At 39.1% G+C, this 22,455-nt stretch overlaps 2 protein-coding genes and 1 non-coding gene across 3 annotated transcripts; 2 read left to right on the top strand and 1 right to left on the bottom strand.

The window, feature by feature from the left end:
• The first annotated feature begins 312 nt into the window (after window positions 1-312).
• LOC135606113 (uncharacterized) lies at window positions 313-8,882 on the top strand. The gene is made up of 3 exons (XM_065096917.1): window positions 313-704; window positions 828-4,921; window positions 8,351-8,882. The coding sequence occupies exons 1-2, from the start codon at window positions 328-330 to the stop codon at window positions 4,882-4,884; spliced, it is 4,434 nt and encodes a 1,477-aa protein (XP_064952989.1). The 5' UTR covers window positions 313-327; the 3' UTR covers window positions 4,885-4,921; window positions 8,351-8,882.
• Window positions 8,883-9,444: 562 nt separating this feature from the next.
• On the bottom strand, window positions 9,445-17,657 carry LOC135606112 (kinesin-like protein KIN-5A). Its single transcript, XM_065096916.1, has 23 exons — window positions 17,411-17,657; window positions 16,928-17,108; window positions 16,708-16,837; window positions 16,447-16,608; window positions 15,887-16,360; window positions 15,552-15,649; window positions 15,305-15,461; window positions 15,144-15,213; window positions 14,754-14,830; window positions 14,595-14,648; window positions 14,431-14,511; window positions 14,228-14,339; window positions 13,735-13,821; window positions 13,462-13,637; window positions 13,209-13,370; window positions 13,019-13,126; window positions 12,756-12,914; window positions 12,579-12,662; window positions 10,664-10,869; window positions 10,466-10,567; window positions 10,279-10,388; window positions 10,038-10,189; window positions 9,445-9,948 (listed from the first exon to the last, which is right to left on the bottom strand). Exons 2-23 carry the CDS (start codon window positions 17,095-17,097, stop codon window positions 9,718-9,720), a joined length of 3,162 nt encoding a protein of 1,053 aa, XP_064952988.1. The 5' UTR covers window positions 17,098-17,108; window positions 17,411-17,657; the 3' UTR covers window positions 9,445-9,717.
• A 4,562-nt stretch (window positions 17,658-22,219) lies between these two features.
• Window positions 22,220-22,292, top strand: TRNAE-CUC (transfer RNA glutamic acid (anticodon CUC)). The gene has a single exon. It is a non-coding gene; the product is annotated as a tRNA-Glu (tRNA).
• The last annotated feature ends 163 nt before the right edge of the window (window positions 22,293-22,455 follow it).

The following is a 22,455-nucleotide window of genomic DNA, read 5'->3' as shown; positions in this document are numbered from 1 at the left end:
GAAAACAGACAAAACGAAATCGGCACAGCACTATCGGATCAGATCAGGTGGAATCCAGAATAAGATCCGATCCAATAGTAAAAGAAAGCTACCATCCTGATATACTAATATTCCTATATTTCAATTACATGATCATATTTCTAATGTTCATTACTAAATTTCAAGTGAATATAAAAATACAATTTGACATGGTCGACATGGGCGTCACCGACAGATCGTCCATGATGATGCCGAGATGGGAACGGGAAATAAAATAGATAACTCGAACCGGGAGTTGAGTTAGTTTCGGATCCGGATTCAAATGCAAATTCGCAGGTAGCATCCGTTATGTCCGGAATCCGAACCCGTCGTAACAGCGCGAAACGCTACGAAGGCGAAGCGGCTCCGTTCCGGTTACAGTTCGGTATCGGGACGGCCGAAACGCTACGAACGGGAAGCGGCCCCCGTCTCCGTTCCGGTCTCGGAGTCGGGTCGCCGTCCCAAACCCACGACAACACCCTCTTCTCTCTCTTTCCCTTCCCCGAGCCATCACCCATCTCCTCCCCCCGCCCCCCATTCCTTATTCTTACCGCCCCATATTTCTCTCTCTATATCTCTCTCTCTCTAGGGTTTCCTCTCCGTCTCCAAAAGGGATCCAATTTCCTCTTCTTCAGTTCTCGGCGGCGGAGTCAGATCGTCTGGCTCGCCTCGCTTCGTCTCTTCCGGTGCGTCGATCTCTTTTCCCCTCTCTCGTGAACGCTGGATTGTTTCCGTCCCTCTCTTGCGGATCTTGATTCGTCTTGCTCGTGTTCCGTTTGGTTTTCGCTGGTTTTTCTTGGTGGTTTTAGGTGGTGCTGGTGCTGCGGGCGGGATAAAGATTTCATCTTGGGAGGGGGATCCATGGCGATTTTGAAGAATGAGTCTAGGGTTTCGAGGACGGACGGCGATTCCTCGCCCGCCGGGAGCGCCTCGAGCCAGGAGGATGAGGAGGAGCCCTGTGCGGGGATTGGCAAGGCGGAGACCGATGCTTCGGATTCCTCCGATGTGGACTCCGGCATGGAATCGGACGAGTTTGATCCCGCGGAGCTCGGCGAGCCTGGCAGTCAGTTGTGCCAAGTGGGGAATCAGAGCTGTAGCATCCCCCTCGATCTCTGTGACCTACCCGACCTGGGCTCCATCTTGTCCTTGGATACGTGGAATGAGTGCCTCTCGGAGGAGGAGCGCTTCATGCTGGCTGAGGACCTCCCCGACATGGACTGGGAGACGTTTGGCTACACCCTTAAAGAGCTGTTGTCAGGGCAAAACTTTCACTTTGGGTGCCCGCTTGGTACTCTCTTCAATCGGTTGAAAGGTGGACTCTGCGACCCCAGGATCGTTCTTTATCGTCGGGGCTTGAGTTTCTTGCAGCAGCGCGAGCACTATCATCACCTGTGCAAATATCAGAACTCCATGGTGAGGAGTCTTGTTGGCATAAGGGAAGCATGGCAGAACTGTTCGGTGTATAGTATTGAAGAAAGGCTTCGGCTTCTGAATATTCTGAGGAGTCAGAAGTCTTTGAGTCATGAGAGGAAAGGAGATGTTGGAATTGAGATGGATTCAGAGAGTGCGGATTCTGATGATCGGTACTTGAATAAACGGTTTAAGATGGGTCAGCAGTTTGCAAAGCCTTCATTTGACATCACGCCTCATGAGATTGGCATGGCTCGGGAGCCAGTGAAGTTGGGGAAAGAATACTCCAAGGGTGTTTTGAAGGTTACAGCTCCTAAGGTTCCAGCACACCAAAACATTGGAGAATTAGGGATACATCCTTCTTCCTTGAAGCATGGAACAGTCCCAAAATCTAGAGTAGCAACACCACAAATAGCTCTTACTCAGCAGGATAAATATGCAGGCTATGATATGGGGGCTTCCAAAAGGACTAAACATCATATTGGTGGTGATCATGACGATACGGAGGAAGGCTACGATGGTTCACAAGGAGACTGGATTGCAGGACGCAGAAGGGCAGTAACAAAGAGTAGATTGCCGAAGACAGGAAAGAAAAAGGAACCACAGAGAAGATATGATGCAGGCATGTATAGTGATCAAGAACCTGAAGGTTATGGTGGTTTCAGTCATTCTCAGGGAAAAAGCAGAAATACAGAGCATGCGGTAACTATTGCTTCATATGGTCATGAGTCCCGTGAACTCACAAGAAATGCTGATTATGCTGACAGAGAGTGGGTGTATCCTACAACAGGTAGAGCGCAAAATCATATGCTAACCAATCCCTTGCAACGAAATAAGATGCATGAGGAAGCCATTACCTCAGGCCATTCAGTTAAATCTGATAATTGGAATAGCAGAGCCAAGAATTGCAAGGTAGGAAACGAGTACAAAGCCGGTAAAAGTAAAGCTGGTAACGAATTGAAAAATACTTCTTATCAACCTGTTCCGAGACAAAAGGGTGATTCATATCTCCAAAAGGATCCGAGAGCTAGGATATTACAAGGGAAGGTGAAAAATAATATGACTCAGTATGATGGAATGGATGTGGACTACTCAAGTGGTGCTACTATGATTTCTCAGAGTGAGGAGACAGAATCTGATTCATCCGACCAGGTTGAAGATGATGGATATCGCAATTCTGCAGTCAAGAAGTTGGAGCATCAAAGTGGTGATGTTGCGGGCCATCGCGCTGGAGTTGTGAGATCAACCTATAATCCTAAAAAGCCAAACAAGCTCATGAAAGTAGATAAAAAAGGTATTTCTGACTTTTCTGATGCTGGTAGGAGCATACATACACAGGATGTAGAATCATACCCTGTTAAAGGGAAACATGGAAGATTGGTAAAGAAGGCCCTGGTACCGCACCCAAATGAAAGGTTGACATATCCAGAGAAGAGGTATAAAGGGATGGCCAATATGGATCATTCCCCACAGCAATCATTTTACTCTCATGATTATGGCAGTGGCGTAATGGATGAATACATGGAGAATTTGGATGAAATTTCCAAGTCACGAGGCGGCAAGAATACAATCAACAAACTAGGGAACATGATGGAAACCTCTGATGTTGATGCTGCTGAAGAAAGATCAAATATGCCCCTAATGGGGTGCAACTCTGTGCCTAAGAAACCTAAACGGAAGGTTGATGGTCATTACCTGAATGAGCTGGATGAATCCCTCCACCTACAACTGAGTCCAGAGCAGCAGCAGATCGATGACCTTAATGTCCTTAGGAAGGGCAAAAGGAAAGCAGATGCTGAAACTGATAATTTGACTGTAATAACTGCGGATCTGGTAACATCAGAAAAGGATAAAGATGGAGAGCTCAAGGCAAAGCCACAGAAAAAACCATTTACTCTTATCACTCCTACTATTCACACTGGCTTTTCATTTTCCATCGTACATCTTCTTTCAGCTGTCCGGAAGGCAATGATTACCCCTCATATGGAAGATACTATACTGACAGCCAACCATCTTGAGGACAATAGGACTAAACAAAAAACAGAAGAGCAGAATAAAATGCATCAGGTAGTCAATGGCACACACCTTCCTTATTCTTTTGAGAATATGGATAATCATTCTTTAGAGCAGAATATTTTGCCTTCTCTCACTGTTCAAGAGATCGTCGATCGAGTTAGATCAAACCCTGGAGATCCATGCATTCTCGAAACACAGGAACCACTTCAGGATTTAATTCGAGGAGTTCTGAAGATTTTTTCTTCTAAGACAGCGCCTTTGGGGGCAAAGGCTTGGAAGCCCCTAGTAGTATATGAGAAATCAAACAGAAGTTGGTCATGGGCAGGTCCAGTTGCTTCTAGTTTATCTGACAATGATAATGCAGAAGAAGAAACTTCTTCAGAAGCATGGGGAATTCCTCACAAGATGCTTGTAAAGTTGGTTGATGCTTTTGCTAATTGGCTTAAGAGTGGTCAAGAGACGCTCCAGCAGATTGGAAGCCTCCCTCCACCTCCTACTTCATTGCTTTCAAACTTGGATGAGAAGGAAAGGTTCAAAGATCTAAGAGCTCAAAAGAGTCTAAACACCATTAGCCCTAGCTCTGATGAAGTAAGAACATACTTCCGCAGAGAGGAATTCTTAAGGTACTCGGTTCCAGATCGGGCCTTTTCCTACACAGCTGCTGATGGGAAAAAATCAATAGTTGCTCCACTTAGAAGGGGTGGTGGAAAGCCAACATCAAAAGCTCGGGACCATTTCATGCTTAAACCTGATCGACCGCCACATGTTACTATTCTTTGTCTTGTTCGAGATGCAGCTGCTAGATTGCCAGGTAGTATTGGAACTAGAGCAGATGTTTGTACTCTATTACGGGACTCGCAATACATTGTTGAAAACATTTCTGATGCACAAGTGAACCAAGTTGTTAGTGGGGCTCTAGATCGGTTGCATTATGAACGCGATCCTTGTGTACAGTTTGATAGTGAAAGAAAATTGTGGGTTTATCTGCACAGGGACAGGGAAGAAGAAGATTTCGAGGATGATGGTACATCATCCACTAAAAAGTGGAAGAGGCAAAGGAAAGATTCTATAGACCAGTCTGACATTGGAGCAGTTAATGACGTTGATGCAGGAGTCTTGGTTGGTGGCTCTTCTTCTGGTCAGGATCACGTTGATGATCTGAATGTTGATGCAGCATTCATCAGTGCAGGAGAAAAAGCTGAACTTGTTTCTGAAGATATGAGGCCCGATATGGAGAATATACATCCTCTTATGGACACAACCACTGTTATCAAGAAGAGCCAGGGCAATTGGGATGGTCCAGGAGTGAATTCATTGAGAGAAAACAGATTGGTATGTCAAGAGAACTCAACAGATGAAGATTTTGATGATGAAACATTTAGTCAAGAGAGGCCAATTCGGCTTCAGTATGACCTTACCATGAAGAATGGACTCTACTAGATCCTTACCAACATATTTATGTTGCAGTATCTTTTAGGTAATGCTTGTAATAACATTATCAGATTCTTAAATTTTGATTTGTCTTCAATTCACAGATATCAGTTTGTTTATGTCTACGTCAATTATGCTACTTGCTATAGGTTGAATATTCTACTTTTTTTTTGCACCGCATCATGACTTCTGTTCATGCAAAGATCTCTTGTCCAATTTAAAGCATATATTTTGGTGGTTTCCTTACATGCCAAGCTTCATTTCTGTGAATGTTCATGGAAAGGAATGCTGATTCTGGTATAGTTTTTTTTCAATTTATTTCTTTATCTCAGTATTTTTATTGTCTTTTGATTCATTTGAAAGTTTGGTCTCTTGGATCTCACATAATGACGATTCTTTCTTGGTTTTTAGTAGTAATTTTTAGCTCTTGAAGTCTATAGGAATATGCAATTAGTTTGAAATTTTCCTTGTGATTATTTATGACATTTGGGTATATATAAGTTTTTAGGTATTCTTTGAATTTATCTTGAATTTTGTGCCAGTGTAGAAGTATTTTAGTAATCACTATATACCAGTTAGTTTTATTAAAGTTTTGAAAGGAGTGTCTCCTTGTCAGTTGTAACGTTTAGAAAGTGGCTTTTTTCTTGATGATTGTCACCATAGTGATCAATGGGAAAGGGCTAATTATATATTTTTCCTTGTACGTAGGTTCTTTTAGCATCGTGGTCCTTGTACTTTAAAAAGTTACATCGGGGTCCCCATAGTTTCGAAATTGCCATAATTGACTCCATTTTTAATAACTTCGTCTGTTTCTTTGACGAAATCCACTACACGTGACATCACGTGCAGAATTTGCACCAAAATGAAGGGCAAAATAGTTAGCCCCCGCCCTGGACCATCGCCACCAGCCCCATCGCTTGTTGCCACATGCGTCCCCAACTTGTTAGCCCTCGTTTCGCATTGCTGCAGGCTCCCCACCCCTTCTTGTCGAACCATCCACCCAATGGTGTCAAGCATGCTTCGATAGTTCCAAAGCTCCGTCGGTAGGAGCTGCTTTGCAGCCTACTTCCGGACCATGGTTGTCGTCTCCACCGCAAAAGCCTTCCCTCGATACTTCAACATCGCAACGGCTTGATCGCGGTGGGCGCACAAATCCTTTGTGCTGAGGATCCCGCGAGTCTCTTCTTCGAGGGCTGATTGTTTTACCGCGGAAGGCGTAGTCATCAGCCGTGGGCGAGAAGTAGATGGAGATGGGGGTGACAATAGAGTAGAGGGACAAGGGTCTAAGCAAAGGTGGAGCAAAAGTCAACGGTGGGTCAGCGACTCCAGTGATGATCGCGGGGAAGGCTGTGGCGATCATCGCTGCCTCATCGCGAGGCAAGAAGCCGGGGTTCTTTGAGGGAGGGGCAAGGGCGTTCGACCTAGAGGACCTGCTACGGGTGTTGGCAGAGGTGTGGGGGAAGCACACGTTCGGGATGACATATAAGGCAGTGCTCTAAACGGGGTGATGGTGGTGGTGAAGCAGCTCAAGGATATGAACTTAGTGGAGAGGGAGTTCAAGGAGAAGATCGAGGCCATCGACGTGATGGACCATTCTAACCTGGTGTCTCTCATGGCCTACTACAGCAAGGATGAGAAGCTCCTGGTTGACGATTATATGCCATTGGCAACCTCTTTGCCCTCTTGCACTGTATGCCCATCCTTCCTCTCCTTCCTATGAATGCTTCACCTTCTTTTGTTCGAATCCAAGGCACATTGACGATGAATTGAACTCACATACATATCAAATGCATAGGTAACAGAAGATCTAGTCGAACACCTCTCAACTGGGAAACAAGAGCGGGTATCGCGCGCGTAGTAGTGCGCAACATCGAGTACATCCACTCCATGGGTATACCATGAGTACTATCACTAGAGAAAAATGAAAAGCCAGTTGAAGTATGTGTACTTTGGTCATATAGATAAGTGGTTGGTTCAGTATCACATGGGTATACCATGAGTACCACTCCATGCCTATGTTGGTCATTTGCTAACATCATATAACAAGCTTTTCTCAAGTATAATTACTGCATTTTATAGTGGCATGTAACATCGGTACCAGCATGCAGTGACTAGTGTGGGTTCTTGCTCGGATACTGGTGAATTTGGGTTCAGCTTGAACTAGTCAAGAGTTGATTGAGCTGATTACGGGGCTAAGATACTATAAACAAAGTGATGGGGCTTTCTGATATCAGCCGAGTTTTTAAACCATGTTAATCCATTCAAATTAGACTTCCAAATTCACCATTCAAATTTGGATTTTGGACCAACCAGATACGAAAATTAGTTTGGAATACTAAATAATAGAGAAAAGATACTGGACTCTGACATGAACACTAAATAATAGAGAAAAGATACTGGACTATGATATGAACAGACTAAATTTTGGTTTGATCTGATCTTCAGTACAATGCCTGGGGAATATCTTTTTCTAGAGCTCTTAAATTTTATTTATGAGTTTTATTTAATGGACATTGTCCACTGACAAATAGAGAAACTTGCATGAAGTTTTTCTGTTTGGTTGGGTGATTCCTTGTAGGTGTATATCAATGTTTGGATACAATTTATTTAGTAGTGCATGGTCTTTGGACTTTGTTGGGTGGTACATTAGTTCTGAAGTTGTGTCATCCTTCTAGAGTATTCTGGCTGGTCAGTCATGTATATAAACATATTGCACATATATAAATTTTATATATATATATATATATATATATATATATATATATATATATATATATATATATATATATAGATTGTACTTGATGTGCATGATGGATCATAAACTCATGAAAGAAACTGATAAAACCAATGAATGAGCAATTGCAACTTTGCAAGATACTTGGCATGAATTCTCATGGTGGAGGTGGTTACTTTTGTTCCTAATTTTAACTAGGGAAACTTAGTCAGTGTTTGTGATCAGAAATTCAAGGTACCAAAAACGATGAGAACCTCATAAAGTTTAGATGCTTATCATTATGAGAGTTCTATTTCAGGTAAGTACTGCCCGAAATCTATCCTCCATGAAATGTTATCACTGTTTTCCAGAGGTTTCCATTTTGAGTTGTTTGATGTGGTGGCACCTTTTCATGTTGCACATTCTGGTGCAAGTGATATTACTATATTCTTTGTGTTAGAATATTCGTTTATTCTTGGCTTACCTTGGTTATAAGCTTAGTAGAACAAATGCTATGGTGGGTCGACCTTGTTAGCAAGATCTGACATGATAGTTGCTTTGCTGAATAAAAATGTATGAAAGATCAGGCAATTCTAACATGTTGAGTTTGAATGGGCCTAGTGATAACAATTGCCAATACCATATATCCAGAAATAGTGTTAATGTGATTCTCATATGTGATTCCTTTATTTGTTGATGTTCTCCTGGTTTGCTTTATAATTTCGGTGAGATTTCTAACATGCTGATCATTCATTTTTGCAGGGTAAGAAAGCGAACCATATGAACAAAATTATTGGTGACTTATCGTGATTGGTTTGATTGCCAGTGCACCATATCGGCATTCATTATTTAGCCTACTTTTAAGTCTCCTGTTCTGACTCGGGTTGCGGTTTTTTCCATGTACATTTCCTCTTGCGGCTGCAATCAGCTGAGCGCAATTGCCAAGTCAGAATGACCTCTTCGCCAGTTTGGAAACCTCGATAGCTTTCATTGCTCCAGAAGAACATGTAGTGAACAGATAAGAGAAATTTATCTCACACAAACCACCATTCCATTCTTTTTATTTGAGAGGAAAATCACACTGTTCAAGTTGCTTATGTGCTCCTTTTGTCGCTTGATGGCTTGGCTAACGAAATAACATCGCGACGGAGATCTCGTTGCTTCTGCATTTTTGTTAAAAGTGGATTATCTTCATTATATGCCTTTAATATGTTGCATAAAACTATCATCATTATTAGTGCTCAGAATCATACTTTTGTTATTAATCTATCGTGGATTCATTCCCTCTGGTCAACCTGCATAGTTTGCATGTGTAAAAAGGCCCAAATAAGGGATGATAAGATGATTGACGTCTTTCTTCTGCAATTGAATTATGTCTTCACGGTGTTCATTCCATATCATGCATGCGTGATTGGTGGTTATGTTGACGATAGTAATGATAATAATGGTGATGTTAATATCCGGTGGTATTCCAAATCTATTATTAAGGGTGATGTTCTAAACCCAATTCGTAAGTGTGATGTCTCAAAATCTTATTTGATAAATTTAGATATTTCATCACAAAGATATATTTTTTAATATTTTTTATGCAAGAACAATTTATTTTTGACATATTCTTTATGCTTGACCAGCATATCATTAATTCAAGATTTTACAATGAAAGCTGCAACATTGGCAGAAGCATTCTTTTTTAATCTGGAATTACCAAAAGAACAATAATTTAAATTTATTTTTAATAAAAAAATAAAAAAAATTCATTCCATATATATATATATATATATATATATATCATTTGTGCAAAAAAAAAAAAAAGAACTTCCCAACAGATAATTTAAATTCATTTTTACAACCGAACAAGTAAACAAGCAAATTGAATAATTACTAAAACACAAATAACTGTCTGGTTCTAATTTAAATTACAATCCATTGGAGCAAAAGAAAGAAATATTTTTTATAAGGAAAACTGTACTATCTTGCAATATATCTTCATTCTGGACTGTACAAGACAGATCAGTCTCGGTGAAGTCATCAACAAATTGGATAAAGAATGAAAAGACCAATACAACATGAATAACTATATAGCTGCTATATTATATACATAATCTTACCAATGTTCTACTTCATTAACTTCAATTAATTGCCATTAAAGCAAATCTGGCTTCCCTCAAGTCCTGTAACTGAGGGTCCTGCATCTCTGAAGAGCGACTCACATCCCCATTTGCCTCCTTGGAAGTAGATTTTGCTACCCAGAATGATTTCAGCAGCTCTTCGAATGCTGGAGTCCTGAGATCTTCGATGGATGTGATACTTGGCAGATCGATTGATCGCCTCCTCGGGGTGGAACATGATGGTACATCCACCTGGGTAGGTCATGTACTGTGAGTTGATGAACATGATGGTGGAAATTAGAGTTCCTAACACAAATTTAACTCGTGTTGATGCAACTTACCATATATTCTTCCTCGAGGCACTTTCCTGTGTTTTCTGTAATTTCGACTATCTTGTGGTAGTGTCCACTCCTCAGTCCTCTTAGCTCCCCACAGCATGGGACAAGCATACAATTGATGTTTGTGCATGCGTCGTGGTCAAGTTTCAGCGAATCTGGAAAAGAAAATGCATATGCCTGATTGCTTTGAAGATCTTAGACACTTATTATAACAAGTAGGCAAATGTGGAATGATGTATGTTACATTCAATTGAGGAATGAAGATCCTTATTTGCGACATTGATGTCTTCAAGAGTAGTCGAGGCAGCAGAAAACAACCTAGACCGCAGTAGTTGATTGGCTTCCAATCCACTCCTGTGTAAGTCCATGCAAAAGCATTGTAGACGTAGCAAAAGTACTATTAATTTTGAAGGATCATTTAGCTCAGTTACCTGACTACTGAATCTACTGATGCCACATTTACTTTATCAAGGTTTAGCAAGGAATTTTGAGCATCTCTCCATTGTTGTGAACCCAGTTTTGCCTTTTCCATGCTTCGATCATCACAGGCAAATTCCATATTATAAATTTGATTCAGCCAGTGAACAAGATGCTAAAATGTATAATTTGATGCTATTATCCATTCTTACCAACTTCTTAAACCTTCATCTAGGTGGAGCTTGCCATTTTCAACAGCTGCAATATCCTCAAGATAATGATCTTCAGTTTCTTCCATGTAAGATTTCCATTGTTCTTTCACAGATGAAGTAAATTTGTGAGCAGTTGACATTTCATGTTCTAGATTACTTGTTCTCTCAGCAGCACTTGCACGGAGACTACATACTGCTGCTTGAACCTAAACAACAAGATCAGATGTGAAAGCTCTGATGATTATTAGCAGACTGATTTAAATATAAAGTTCATGCACAATGCTAGACTGAGTAGTGAACTGCCTGCCGTGGCTTCCAAACAAGTACAGATTTCTGATATTTGTACAGTTTCTGAAGGTAAGTCAGATTTTGCAAAACAAAAACCTTCCAGAGGCATAAACAGAACTACAATCGTCATCTGATACAGTTGGTTTCATTTTCACATTTCTCAACTATTGACTATTATCTCACATTCCCATGTTTAGACAGAATCATAAATGGTGAAGATTCTCTACAATTAATAGAAACTATGGCTTTATTGGCATTCAATAGAAATTCATCATGGTTTAAACTTTAAAGGAAGACTTTTAAGTCACCCTGAGATAATTAACATTGGAAATATCTAATCTTTGGTTTGCAAACTGACTTTAGAGATTTATCCCCTCAAAGTATCCTCTTATTAATCATTTCCATTTATTTATCAAAAATGTGTAGCCGAGTATTTATTTCATCAAAAGCCTACCGAGTCAGGTAACTGGACATGGCTTCCAGAAGAGGAAGCGAAGAATATAAACAACAAAACCAGAATTTTGAACGAACAATGCCACCATTATACACCTGTTTCATTGAAGCTTGAAATTTTTATTTACAAAATTAATGTCTATAAAGCAAGGTTCGCAATACCATACCGTACCGGTATTTCGACCCAGGCTCGGTACCGATACGGTACGATATATCGAGCGGTACATCCAGATGTGCCGAGTACTGTAGCAGTGCTACTGCTACAGTGCACTCGGACCGGTAACAGACGGTCCGCGTACCGACAACCTGTCGGACCGGTACGTACCGCCCGTACCGGGCGGTATGGTTCGGTATGACAGACCCTGCTATAAAGTCTTGGCTTCTATGGATTTTCACATTTAATCAGGCATTGATAACAGAATTTGGGATTTGGATCAGTTGGAATAGGTGGCATCACATTGACAAGTCAATCACTTAGCCAAAAATAGTGTTGATACGAATTGGATTCAAGCATATGCTATGATCAGATGTTTACTCATACTTAGTCAGCTGCTGCCAGTCTACTGGTTACTTTTTGTTGAGCTCATCTCTTATATCCTAACACATATTATTGCGATTGATGATTGATATATGCTTAACTGTCAAATCTGTTCTTGTTTGAAGTTTTGGATGATGCTAGGAGTTGAATTGTAGAAATCTAACTATTATTTTGGAGAATTTGACAAGCATTTGTGTAATTATATACTATTGTGGCATTTGAAAATTATTTCTCCTTTTATTTTAGAGCTTTTGAAAGAATGATCCCTGACACAGGGGGAATTTATAAGAAATTCAGCATGCTTATTCTCAAACTTCTTTTCTACGCTTGTTTCCTAGGATATAATGCAATTCTAAAGGCACTTCTTAACTGACAGAATATGAATCATTCCTGGATAGGAAACATTGAGTTTCAAGTGTTTTCGTGAGTTTTCTTCAAACAAATATGTATAGTGTATTTTGCAATCTTTGTCAATCACCTGGCATACAAATAATCGTCGTTGCATTGACTACAAGTAGCAGTTGCAGTAACATGATCAAAATAGATCACAAAACTTTGTCTAATATGTCTATGCTTTGAAAAGAAAAAACTGCAATGCAAATATTTATTTGACATTCTTGATGAAATATTAAGTACCAGCTTTTTCTTCCGGGCACTTGAGATGGCCAGCATTTCCGCCACTTTTTCAAGCAGTTGTTTTTCTTCATTAGCAGCGCAATCCTGCACGAATAAACATTTGATTAAGAATATGGCTTACAGTAGAATTGTGATTACTCTTGTTAATTCAACAGTAATAATATGACATGACAATACCTCAAAATTTTTCTCGAGTTCGCGGAGTTGTTTGTCTTGTACAGTTTTTGACTCTTCCAAAATCTTGGTTAATGTAGATGCATGAATATTGAGTGTATCAAAAAAGTTTGAAGCAATTCTCGAAATTGACCTTGTTGCTTCCACAGTTCTGAAATGTCCCTTTTGTTCCCAATACAAAATATATTTACTTCAAGTCAGATTACACAACTGATGCACCAAAAACAAAAACTTGCAGCCCTTTTTTATGAAGTATAGAAACCTACCTCACGCTGCTGTTGTGCAAATGCAACTAATTTATCCTCTTGCTTAGAAAGGCTCACTTGAAGTTCATGAAGCAATCGATCAGCCTCCAGAGCAATTCCTTTAAAGCACTGCACAGAAAGAAAGGGGTCATTGATCAAGTGGAATATATTTGAACACAAAGGTTTACCTGTATGTATACAATCTACTCACATCCTCGAGAGTAGAAGAGTGCATAAGCACTTGTGAATTCAATATTTCAAATGTAGACTGAGAATTTTTGTCAAGTTCAACAGCTAAATCATCCAAAGCTTTGATCCCAGATCCATACATGGCCTTCAGCCTTTCAACATGCCCTCTGATTTCTTTGGTGGCCTGGAAAAACATATGAGATTAATCTACCCCCATACCAGATTAGATATACCATATAATAAGAGAGAGAAAAACTAAGTATGAGTGAATATACCTCAGCCTTCGTAGAGACAAACAATTGCATGTCTTCTTCCACTTCTTTCAGTTGGGTCTCCTGTTGCATCACAGAAGCTGAGACAGTTTTATGCAAAATTTCCAACTGTTGAGTCAACTGAGACCGGAATTTCTGGACAAGTATTCTGTTTCCATCTTCTATCTTATCTTTCCGTTCTGCAAGCCAATTGTGATGATGACATAATAGAAAGTATCATGGGTTACATTCCCCAGAAGAGAGAACATCCGAATTGAAATAAAGAATGTTACCAACCTATTTTGGAAAACAAGCCAAAAATATCTGCAGCTGCATTTTCTAGCTCTGACCGAAGCTCATATGCATGCTCAACAAGTGACTTTTCTGTGGTAAGGTATGCAGTAAAAAATTATTTACTTCCACCTGTAATGAGACTTGCTAAAAGAAATATGTGATACACAGACCAGCTAAGCAGGTTTGTATCTATGGTATGCTATCCACGAATAATGCCCAACTTATGATTGATGTCAAATGAACTTGTCATGTTATGTTTTTGACAGAAATGATAATCATATCATGAATGAAGCATGTAACTAGGTCCCCTCAAAATGATGGAGCTGTAACATCTACATCAGAAAGGAGATTATGTATGATAATAGCATACAGTTCCATTTTAGCTGCATGAGCAAACATAAACATCATTTCACCAAATAAAAGAAAACAGGAAATTGGAATAAATGGTGTTTAAATTCCCAACATCAAAGAGGAAATATAGCTACACTATTCTCACCTGACTTAAGGAGATTAAATATCAAAAACTCTTTCTCTTTTATCTTTGAGTTTGCCTGTCTGTATCTTTCTTCTAGGTCAAAAAATGCATGTTCAGTGTCCTCCAGCTTTTTCTACAACAAATTTAAAAAAGAGACAAAAAGGGAGAAGATAAAACCAGCATCATACCAGACTTTTAAACCATTAACAAAAAAAGTAATTTACCTGAGTTTTCTTTAGTTTCTCACTTAATTCTGCACTTAACAGTTGTTGGGAATTGTAAAGCTCTTGAAGCCCACACAGTTGCTACTCAAATCATAACAATAGGTTTAAATCTCCACAAAAAAACTATGCTATAAGTAAAATATTATCAAGATACAATGACAAACCTTATCCTTTAAATCCAAATCATGTTCCAGATGCTCTATTTTCTCACTCATGGCCTGAAATTGAAATTTTATTTAGAGTGCAATGGTTGATCAAAACATTCATAATTACGTAAAATCATAGATAAAATATATAGAATCAAATAACAATCACAATCCAACCTTTTTCTCAGCTTCTTCAATCAAGTAGCGATCCCGTGGTACATAAATGCCATTCTTCTCTCTTGCAGCAAAAACCTCTGTAAAAAGACAAGAAACTTAAAACTACTTAACACTACTCAGAGGAAAGAAAATATCATTTATTAAAATCAAAATGCTCTGAAAAATATTCTTAGGTAAACAATAGTCATGATGTGGAGACTTTCAATTTTAAGGATTCAGTCAAATCATTAACAAGTATCAGGCAGATTAAATTTATAATAGTATTATCATATAATTGATAGCACAATACTATTATCATATAATTCAAGACGCTTAGACTTGGAAAATGAAAATATAACAATATCATTAAATATTTGAAAACATAAATATGAAATTAGAAAAAAGATAAACCTTGTTTAAGACGGTCAATTTCTGCATATAAATCCTTGATCATGGCAGATTTCAACATCTTTTGATTAATCTGTGTTAAAGCACGAATACAGACAGTAGCTTAGTCTCTACAAACATAATTTGCCTTAATTAGGAACAACAAAAACACAGATTCTGATGACCTCAGGCTTATTCTTTATATTCTTCGCACGGTGTGCATAATCTAAGGTGCTCAGAGTCTCTTCCAGACAGTGGATGGAAGGTGATATGGTAGCAATAATGCAGGTTTTCGTCTTGCCTCCCAGAGAATCTCTTAGTAATCTTGTCAATTTGCTGTCTCTGAAACCAAAAAATACGAAAATCAATATTCATTCCATTAATACATGATACTCTGCAAACACAATATCAGATGAAGGTAATTTGGGCCACCTGTAAGGAACATGGCCAGAGTGCTCGACAAGAGCATTAATAACACGGCCAAGAGTGAGCAAACTTTTGTTGATCTCTCCTGCCTCCCTTGCTCTGCCCTGCAGTAGTATTTACTTTTACAATCATCCATAGCAGAAATTTTCCCAAATTAGGCATATTGAACAAAAATCCCCAAAGGGCCTTTTAAAGAAGAAATGGACTTGTCCCAGTCATCATAAGTTAACCTCAAAAGTGATGGGGGACAATGTGAAAAGAATGCTGATATTTGAAGAGCACACAAACTAAATATGATTATTCCATCTTGCTGAACCTTGAAAGATGAATATTTTACTCACATCTCTTGCACCTGAACGGGAAATATTCTCTGAACCAGCAAGATCCACAAGATTAAGCTTCCCACATTTGATCATCTCTTCCCCCTCAGGAGTACATTCTTTAATGTGAATTGTAATAGAAAATATGGAATGAGATCGACTGCTTTGCTTGTTGAGTAGAGTCTCTGCAGTACGCCTTTTTGCAGACCCTTTATCCAAGATTTTATAGATTTCACTAGCTGTATAGACTACCTCTTCTTCTAGTCCTCTCACAAAAACACCTCCCTTCCCATCTTCCATGAGGGCTATAGGCTTCTTCGACTTGTCATCGGATGATTTTGAATCATCAGGGGCCAAAAGATCTGTTATCTCTTCATTGTATAATTCAAGAAATGTGACTTTCATGCTGTATTCAGCACACTGTGCCTCAAGTATGTCAAAGATTTGCCGCACTGCTCTAGGGATAACTCCTGCATCACTTGGGAATTCTCCAATCTATACTAGCAACCAAAGTTGACTTAGAAACTAGAGATAAATAGGTGAACGTTCTAATTTAATCTATGTTTGAGAAGAGAAATTACCTTTGTTTTTCTTCCACCTCCTCCTTCCATGGTGTAAGTTTTACCTGTCCCAGTTTGCCCATAGGCAAAAATTGTACAATTGTAGCCCTCAAGGACCTCGTTAACTATTGGGGAAATAGCTTGATGAAACAAATCCTTTTGCTTTGATGCCGGGCCAAACACCTAAATTTGGTCAACTTGATCATGCACTTGCATTTGCTGCTCAGAGATGACAAAAAAAAAGGTATTTTATAAAATAATTAGAAGTCAAAATCTAATAACCTTGTCAAACACAAAAGTTCTGTCAATTTGCTTGTTAGCAATGTTCTGAACAGCAGAAACTTCTCGCCGGTGCTCATTGCATGATATGACCACTGGCGTGTTCATCCTCAGCTCTTCCTCACTTAATGGTCTGCAAAACACTCTTAAGACTAAGGAGAAGAGCAAACAAAAATAATAATCTTAAAATAACAAAAATGACAATAAAAAACAAAATTTCCACCTGCATCTGAGTATGACTTGCACATTGACTCCCTTATCCTTATCATACTTGCTGTGGGAGTTCCCATTCCCCTCTACCGACCGGAGATCTCTCCCTGCCTTCTGCGTCGGCCTCGGCGTCTGGGAGGGCGACACGGGAACCATTCCCCCTTTGTTCTGAGTTCCCTCCATTCCCCGACAACCTGCTACATCAAAACACAAATCTTTAATAACAAAGCATTGATTTCTGAAACAGAAACCCCGCGATTCTTCAACCTCGTACACGACATTGCTTCAGTATCAACCCTCATTTCCGATCGACCAAATAAAAAGAACAATTTCCGCAAAGAACTCCAAGATCCCCAAATCAGCGTCCAAAATCCTTCCAAGAACCGCAAAAGGGTGCCATTTTTCACTTCAGGAAGCAGGAGAAACGAGCAAAAAAACCGCGAATCGATACACAAAATGCAACCGCAGGAAGAGGGGGTTGAACGAGCAAGAACACCTCAGGGTAGGGGCCGCAAAATCTGGGAGAAGCACCGGGTGCCGAGTAGAGTATGACAGAAGCGATGGGTGGAGATCGCGCTCCTCGTTGCTCGATCTCTTTCCCTTTTTTCGCTACCTCGGTTTCCCTGACTGGTACGGATTGGCCCTGTGGGGCTATCGATCCAACTGCGATTCCTCGATTAGAGAGAAAAGAGATGTGGAATGGAGGACGGGGCAGAGGAAGTCGCTCAAACAAAGAAAAAGAAGTGTCAGCTTAAAGAGTTAAAGCGGAAACGCCTCTTGACGGCGTCAAGAATACGCTAGACGGCGTCAAGAAGCCGTTTAGTGTCTTGTGTCTCTCCGCGTCAATTAATTCTTAGGCATATAGTATGAATGCTTGAAAATTCATTTACTAATATTAAATTATCATATTTATCAACTATACATTGAAATTTTATAATCATATTATTAAATCATTATAAATCCATGGGTATTAATTCTTTGTATGTTAAGATATTTATAATAATATATCATATTAATTTGGTAGATTTGGATGATATGTCAAGTTAATACGGTACATGTAATGTCCATATCAAACATAACAACATTATGTAGCATAACTTTTTCGGGTCGAATATAATAAATTTCATCCTAGAATGAGATAAATAAGACGTCATTTGATTTTATCACTAGATAAATTATGTCCTAAGATGAATGCTTTTTTAGGTCTATTTTTCATCATGATTTCATATGTGAGTGAATTTTCTTTCTCATTGTATCATAACATATTAATATTTTTATGTTATGATATGGGACGAGGAAAATATGAAGCAAGCTAATTATAAGTGGGAATATGAATATATAGATGCAAATTTCAATCTATTTCGATAAATTATCCAGAAACATGAAAGCAAATTGAGTACTATTAATTTATTTGAGCATATTTTAACCTGATTAAAGAGTACTCCAAATCCAATTAAAGCATATTGGATAGATTTGGGAATTAAAAAATAAAAAATGATATGATATTCATACATTTCATCCATTTCAAACTCAACTTTGATTAATTATTCATAAAATCATTTAAAAGATACTCGAATCTCAACTTTTTTTTTGTCATTATCACCAAAATCTGAAAAAAAAAATTCATGTTTGCTGTTGTTTTTGTTTTTTCATGCTCCAATTCTTTTAATTTTATGATAAAATTATGAGGTTATTTATCAAGGAATTATCACATTATTCATTTTGCAATTTTTTTGCTTTGATAATGTCTACATTATATGCTCCAAAACTGACATAAATAGTGCAATTATATCTTTGGGTGATTCTCTTTGCTGCAGCAGAAGTTTCATTTGCTGTAGCAATTCAATACATGTGTTATCATTGCCCTTTGCTGCACATATATTGTATGCAAATACATTTTTCTATACTTGGGAAATAATCACCTTCAATTTCATACCCAAAAACAAAAAAAAAAAAAATATGGAAAAAGGAAGATGACCCTCACACAATCCACAAAATTTACATTGTTTTACTTGCCCATAATTAAAGGTGGCTTTTGGGCAAGTCAAAAGATATTAAATTCATCTCAACTGTCACCAAACCAAGACTGTATGATATGTAGTTGCATGTAGCATACCCCTCAAGCAAAGCATCCAAAGACACTTTGACAGATGCACCAAACATCACTGGACTTCTTGTTTGCTCAAAGCTGCAACATAGTATGTAATCTTGCTTTGCAGTCCACATCTCCTCCCAGTGTTATCCATGAGCCAATCATTTGTCATTGTAGCAAACAGGTAAAGATAACTTTTGGACAAGTTAAAAGAGTATAAATTTATCTCCAGCTGTGTCACCAGAAGAATGCTGAAAGATGTATACTTACTTGCATGTAGCATTCTCCTCAAGCAAAGCATCCAAAGACACTTTGACAGATGAACCTAACATCATTGGAGTTGTTGTTTGCTCAAAGCTGCAACATTGTGTGTAACCTTGCTTTGCAAACCACCTCTCTGCCAATGTTAACCATAAACCAATCATTCGTCGTAGATAGGTTTTGGACAAGTCAAAAGATATCAAGTTTACCGAATGAATGCTGAAAGATGTATACTTGCATGTAGCATTGTCCTCAAGCAAAGCATCCAAAGACACCTGCTTTTGACACATTCACCAAACATCATCAGACTTCTGCAAGAGAGTCTGGAAGCTTGATTTCTGAATGGTAACCACATTTCTGCTGGTGCCAACCATTCCATGCTCAGGCAGCATGGCAGGGAACTTCCAGCTTGCACAAAGCTGCAAAAGAGTGTGTCAGCTTGCTTTCTGCATGCCGGCCACATCTCCACAGCTGCTAACCATGAAGCAATCACCTGAGCTGATGATATCTCTGGGCAACCATGTTGAAGCATCATGGCATGGCACTGACAGTGGGCAAAACTGGTGACACGACTTCTCTAAGGCAGACAGTTGTTGCCCATTCTGCACCAGTCTGACAGCAGCCTTTCAGTGAGGCAATCTGTCTCTTAGGTGGTGTGCGATTTTGAAGGACTGGAGATGGAGTACAAGAAATTCATGCAAGAAGGAGATGAGGACCACAACCTGTTGCTGCTCACTCTTTGGCTTGGATTTGAAGACAGGCAAATCCATGGACTGCGGCGCTTTATTATGACTGAACATGAGATACATTCTACCAATACCAGTGGGTTAGAAGTGCATGTGATGTCACTTGCACTTTTTGCTTACAAGCTCACTGCTCTTTGCTCTTCCTTGCAGTATCACATATGAAGTCCACTGCTGTCCCAAATCTACCAAACGTTGCACATTGGGAGCCTACCATGGATTATGCCATTGCTTGTCTCAATCACCGGATAATAAGATCACAAGTATCTCTCTTGCTACTGTATCATTACAAGCCATAATATAGAGTTTTCTTTGGCATAAAGTCCCTTGTACACAACTTTTTGTCTTGTGTTACATGGCCCATGTAATCTTCAAGAATGGTGCAACACAAGACAAAAGATGTGTAAGAGTGACATTAAATGGAGACATGCAAATATATATACATATATATATAATTGTACCCAGTGATTATGATATCTGACTTGTCAGTTAAAATAGTACTGAACAGAAGCTAGCACTTTAATTCTATCACTTTGCTGGGGGCTTCCTCCAAGTACTGAACAAGTGATTCAGAACACCTAATTGGAGTTGGTGGATTTCATCTGTGACACATTAGGGTGTGCTGATGATGATGATGATGATGATGATAAAAATAAGTAAGATGGTGACAAGATTATGAATCCAAATCTAACTATTTAGTAATCTAAACCTGCCTCCATCACTATTCTATTATCTATACTCATTGCAAAAGTAATTTATAGAAACAATGTATAGGTTTAGACAGGCCATGATATCCATGCCCTGCATTCATGTCGATATGTCAATGTCCACATCAGCATACGAACATTCATTAAAGTCAGTACCCATATTGATGCTCATGCTGTCTCTATGTTAGCTGTCAGCATATTAGATGAGTGTCTTTGATGAGAAAAGAATCACTCCTTTCTCTTTCAAAAATGTTAAGTCCTACCGACACCTTTCATACTCTGGACACCTTTCTTCCTCATAATAGTAAGATATCCATCAATATTCAGATTCAAATTATTGACAAATATCTCAATAAAATCAATGGGTGACAGAGACACCTATCTCAAGCTGAAGGAGCCACTTCTATCAACTCTATGCTTAACGCTACACCTTTGCACTCCATTGTTAGCTATTGGTCTACTGTCAAGTTTGCCAATACCATATCAAAGTATAACTATTTGCTTCCTTCATCATTTATACTATCGCTACTTCCCTTTGGTTCATTTAGAAGTATAGAAATGAAACCAAAGGTCACCAAATCCCTTCCGATGATTACCAATCTCAGCTGCCTCAGGGCACATCTTCTTCTCCTCCAACCTCTTCTATATATGAACTCCTTTGAGGAAAGCACTAACGTAGCCACTGCGATGCTGCGTTGTCGACCAGTAGGGATAAACTGTGTTCGAGGGCTCCAATGTCCACCAAACAACGTACACTCTTCGAGTCCAATCTAAGCCATTTGTGATGGGCTATGAAATGCTACTCAACTGAACCTATCCGGCATTGTAATCAAGTCTGACTGTCCTGAAGCCATTCTCATTTCTTGGCATCTGAGGAACACTCGCTCTGATGTCTTTAATCTGTATGTTAGGATCAATCTCTTGTATTTTGAACATGTCAATAGGTTATTACACACTATTGCTCATAGCTTTGTCGACCAAGCAAGACATTTTTGTTCTCCTCAAATCTCCTGAGGGGAGTTCTGTGTTCTTCGAGACTGAGGTCTTTGTTGATTAATTAATAGTCGATTTTTCTTTTAAAAAATAAAAATAAGGTTGGTCAACCAACCTCGTGCCGAGTAGAGGGGGTGACTAACCCTTGTGCAAAGGCTATAAGCGGGCATGGTTAAGGGGAATCGTAGATAGTGACGAGCCCTTGCACGAAGGCTACAAAAGGTGATGAGATGATAAAAACAGTGATAAGTCCGATGAAAAAAAAAGATTAATAACTAGCTTAAACCATTAGAAAATGACATAAATAGATTAATAACTATAACATATCTTTCTTGATTTAAATCAACTTTAATAACCATGTAAGAGTTTGAAATGGGGTTTAGGCAGACTAGTAACTATTATTGAGACATATTTATATTTAGGTGAAATTAACTATTCCTACCTATTATAAAACAATGTCAAATCGATTTCTTAGAAATATTATATATAATTATTAGTGTATTACAACATCCGTTGTAGTCTAGTTGGTTAGGATACTCGGCTCTCACCCGAGAGACCCGGGTTCGAGTCCCGGCAACGGAATTAGTTTTTATTTGAATTATGTTTTACCTATAATATATTCGTTTCACGGCCTCGACTCTTGGTTAGCCAACTAGTTGGGTCGATTCCGGTTTGAATTGCATCGACCGTGGTCCGCTTGGACTCAATTGTCGGGCCGATTCCGGTTTGACCTCGTCCCTTGGAA

Source organism: Musa acuminata, chromosome BXJ2-2, assembly GCF_036884655.1.
Source record: "Musa acuminata AAA Group cultivar baxijiao chromosome BXJ2-2, Cavendish_Baxijiao_AAA, whole genome shotgun sequence".
Lineage (NCBI taxonomy): Eukaryota > Viridiplantae > Streptophyta > Magnoliopsida > Zingiberales > Musaceae > Musa > Musa acuminata.
Note: the sequence above shows the minus strand (reverse complement) of the source record. Positions and strands in the feature narration are given on the sequence as shown.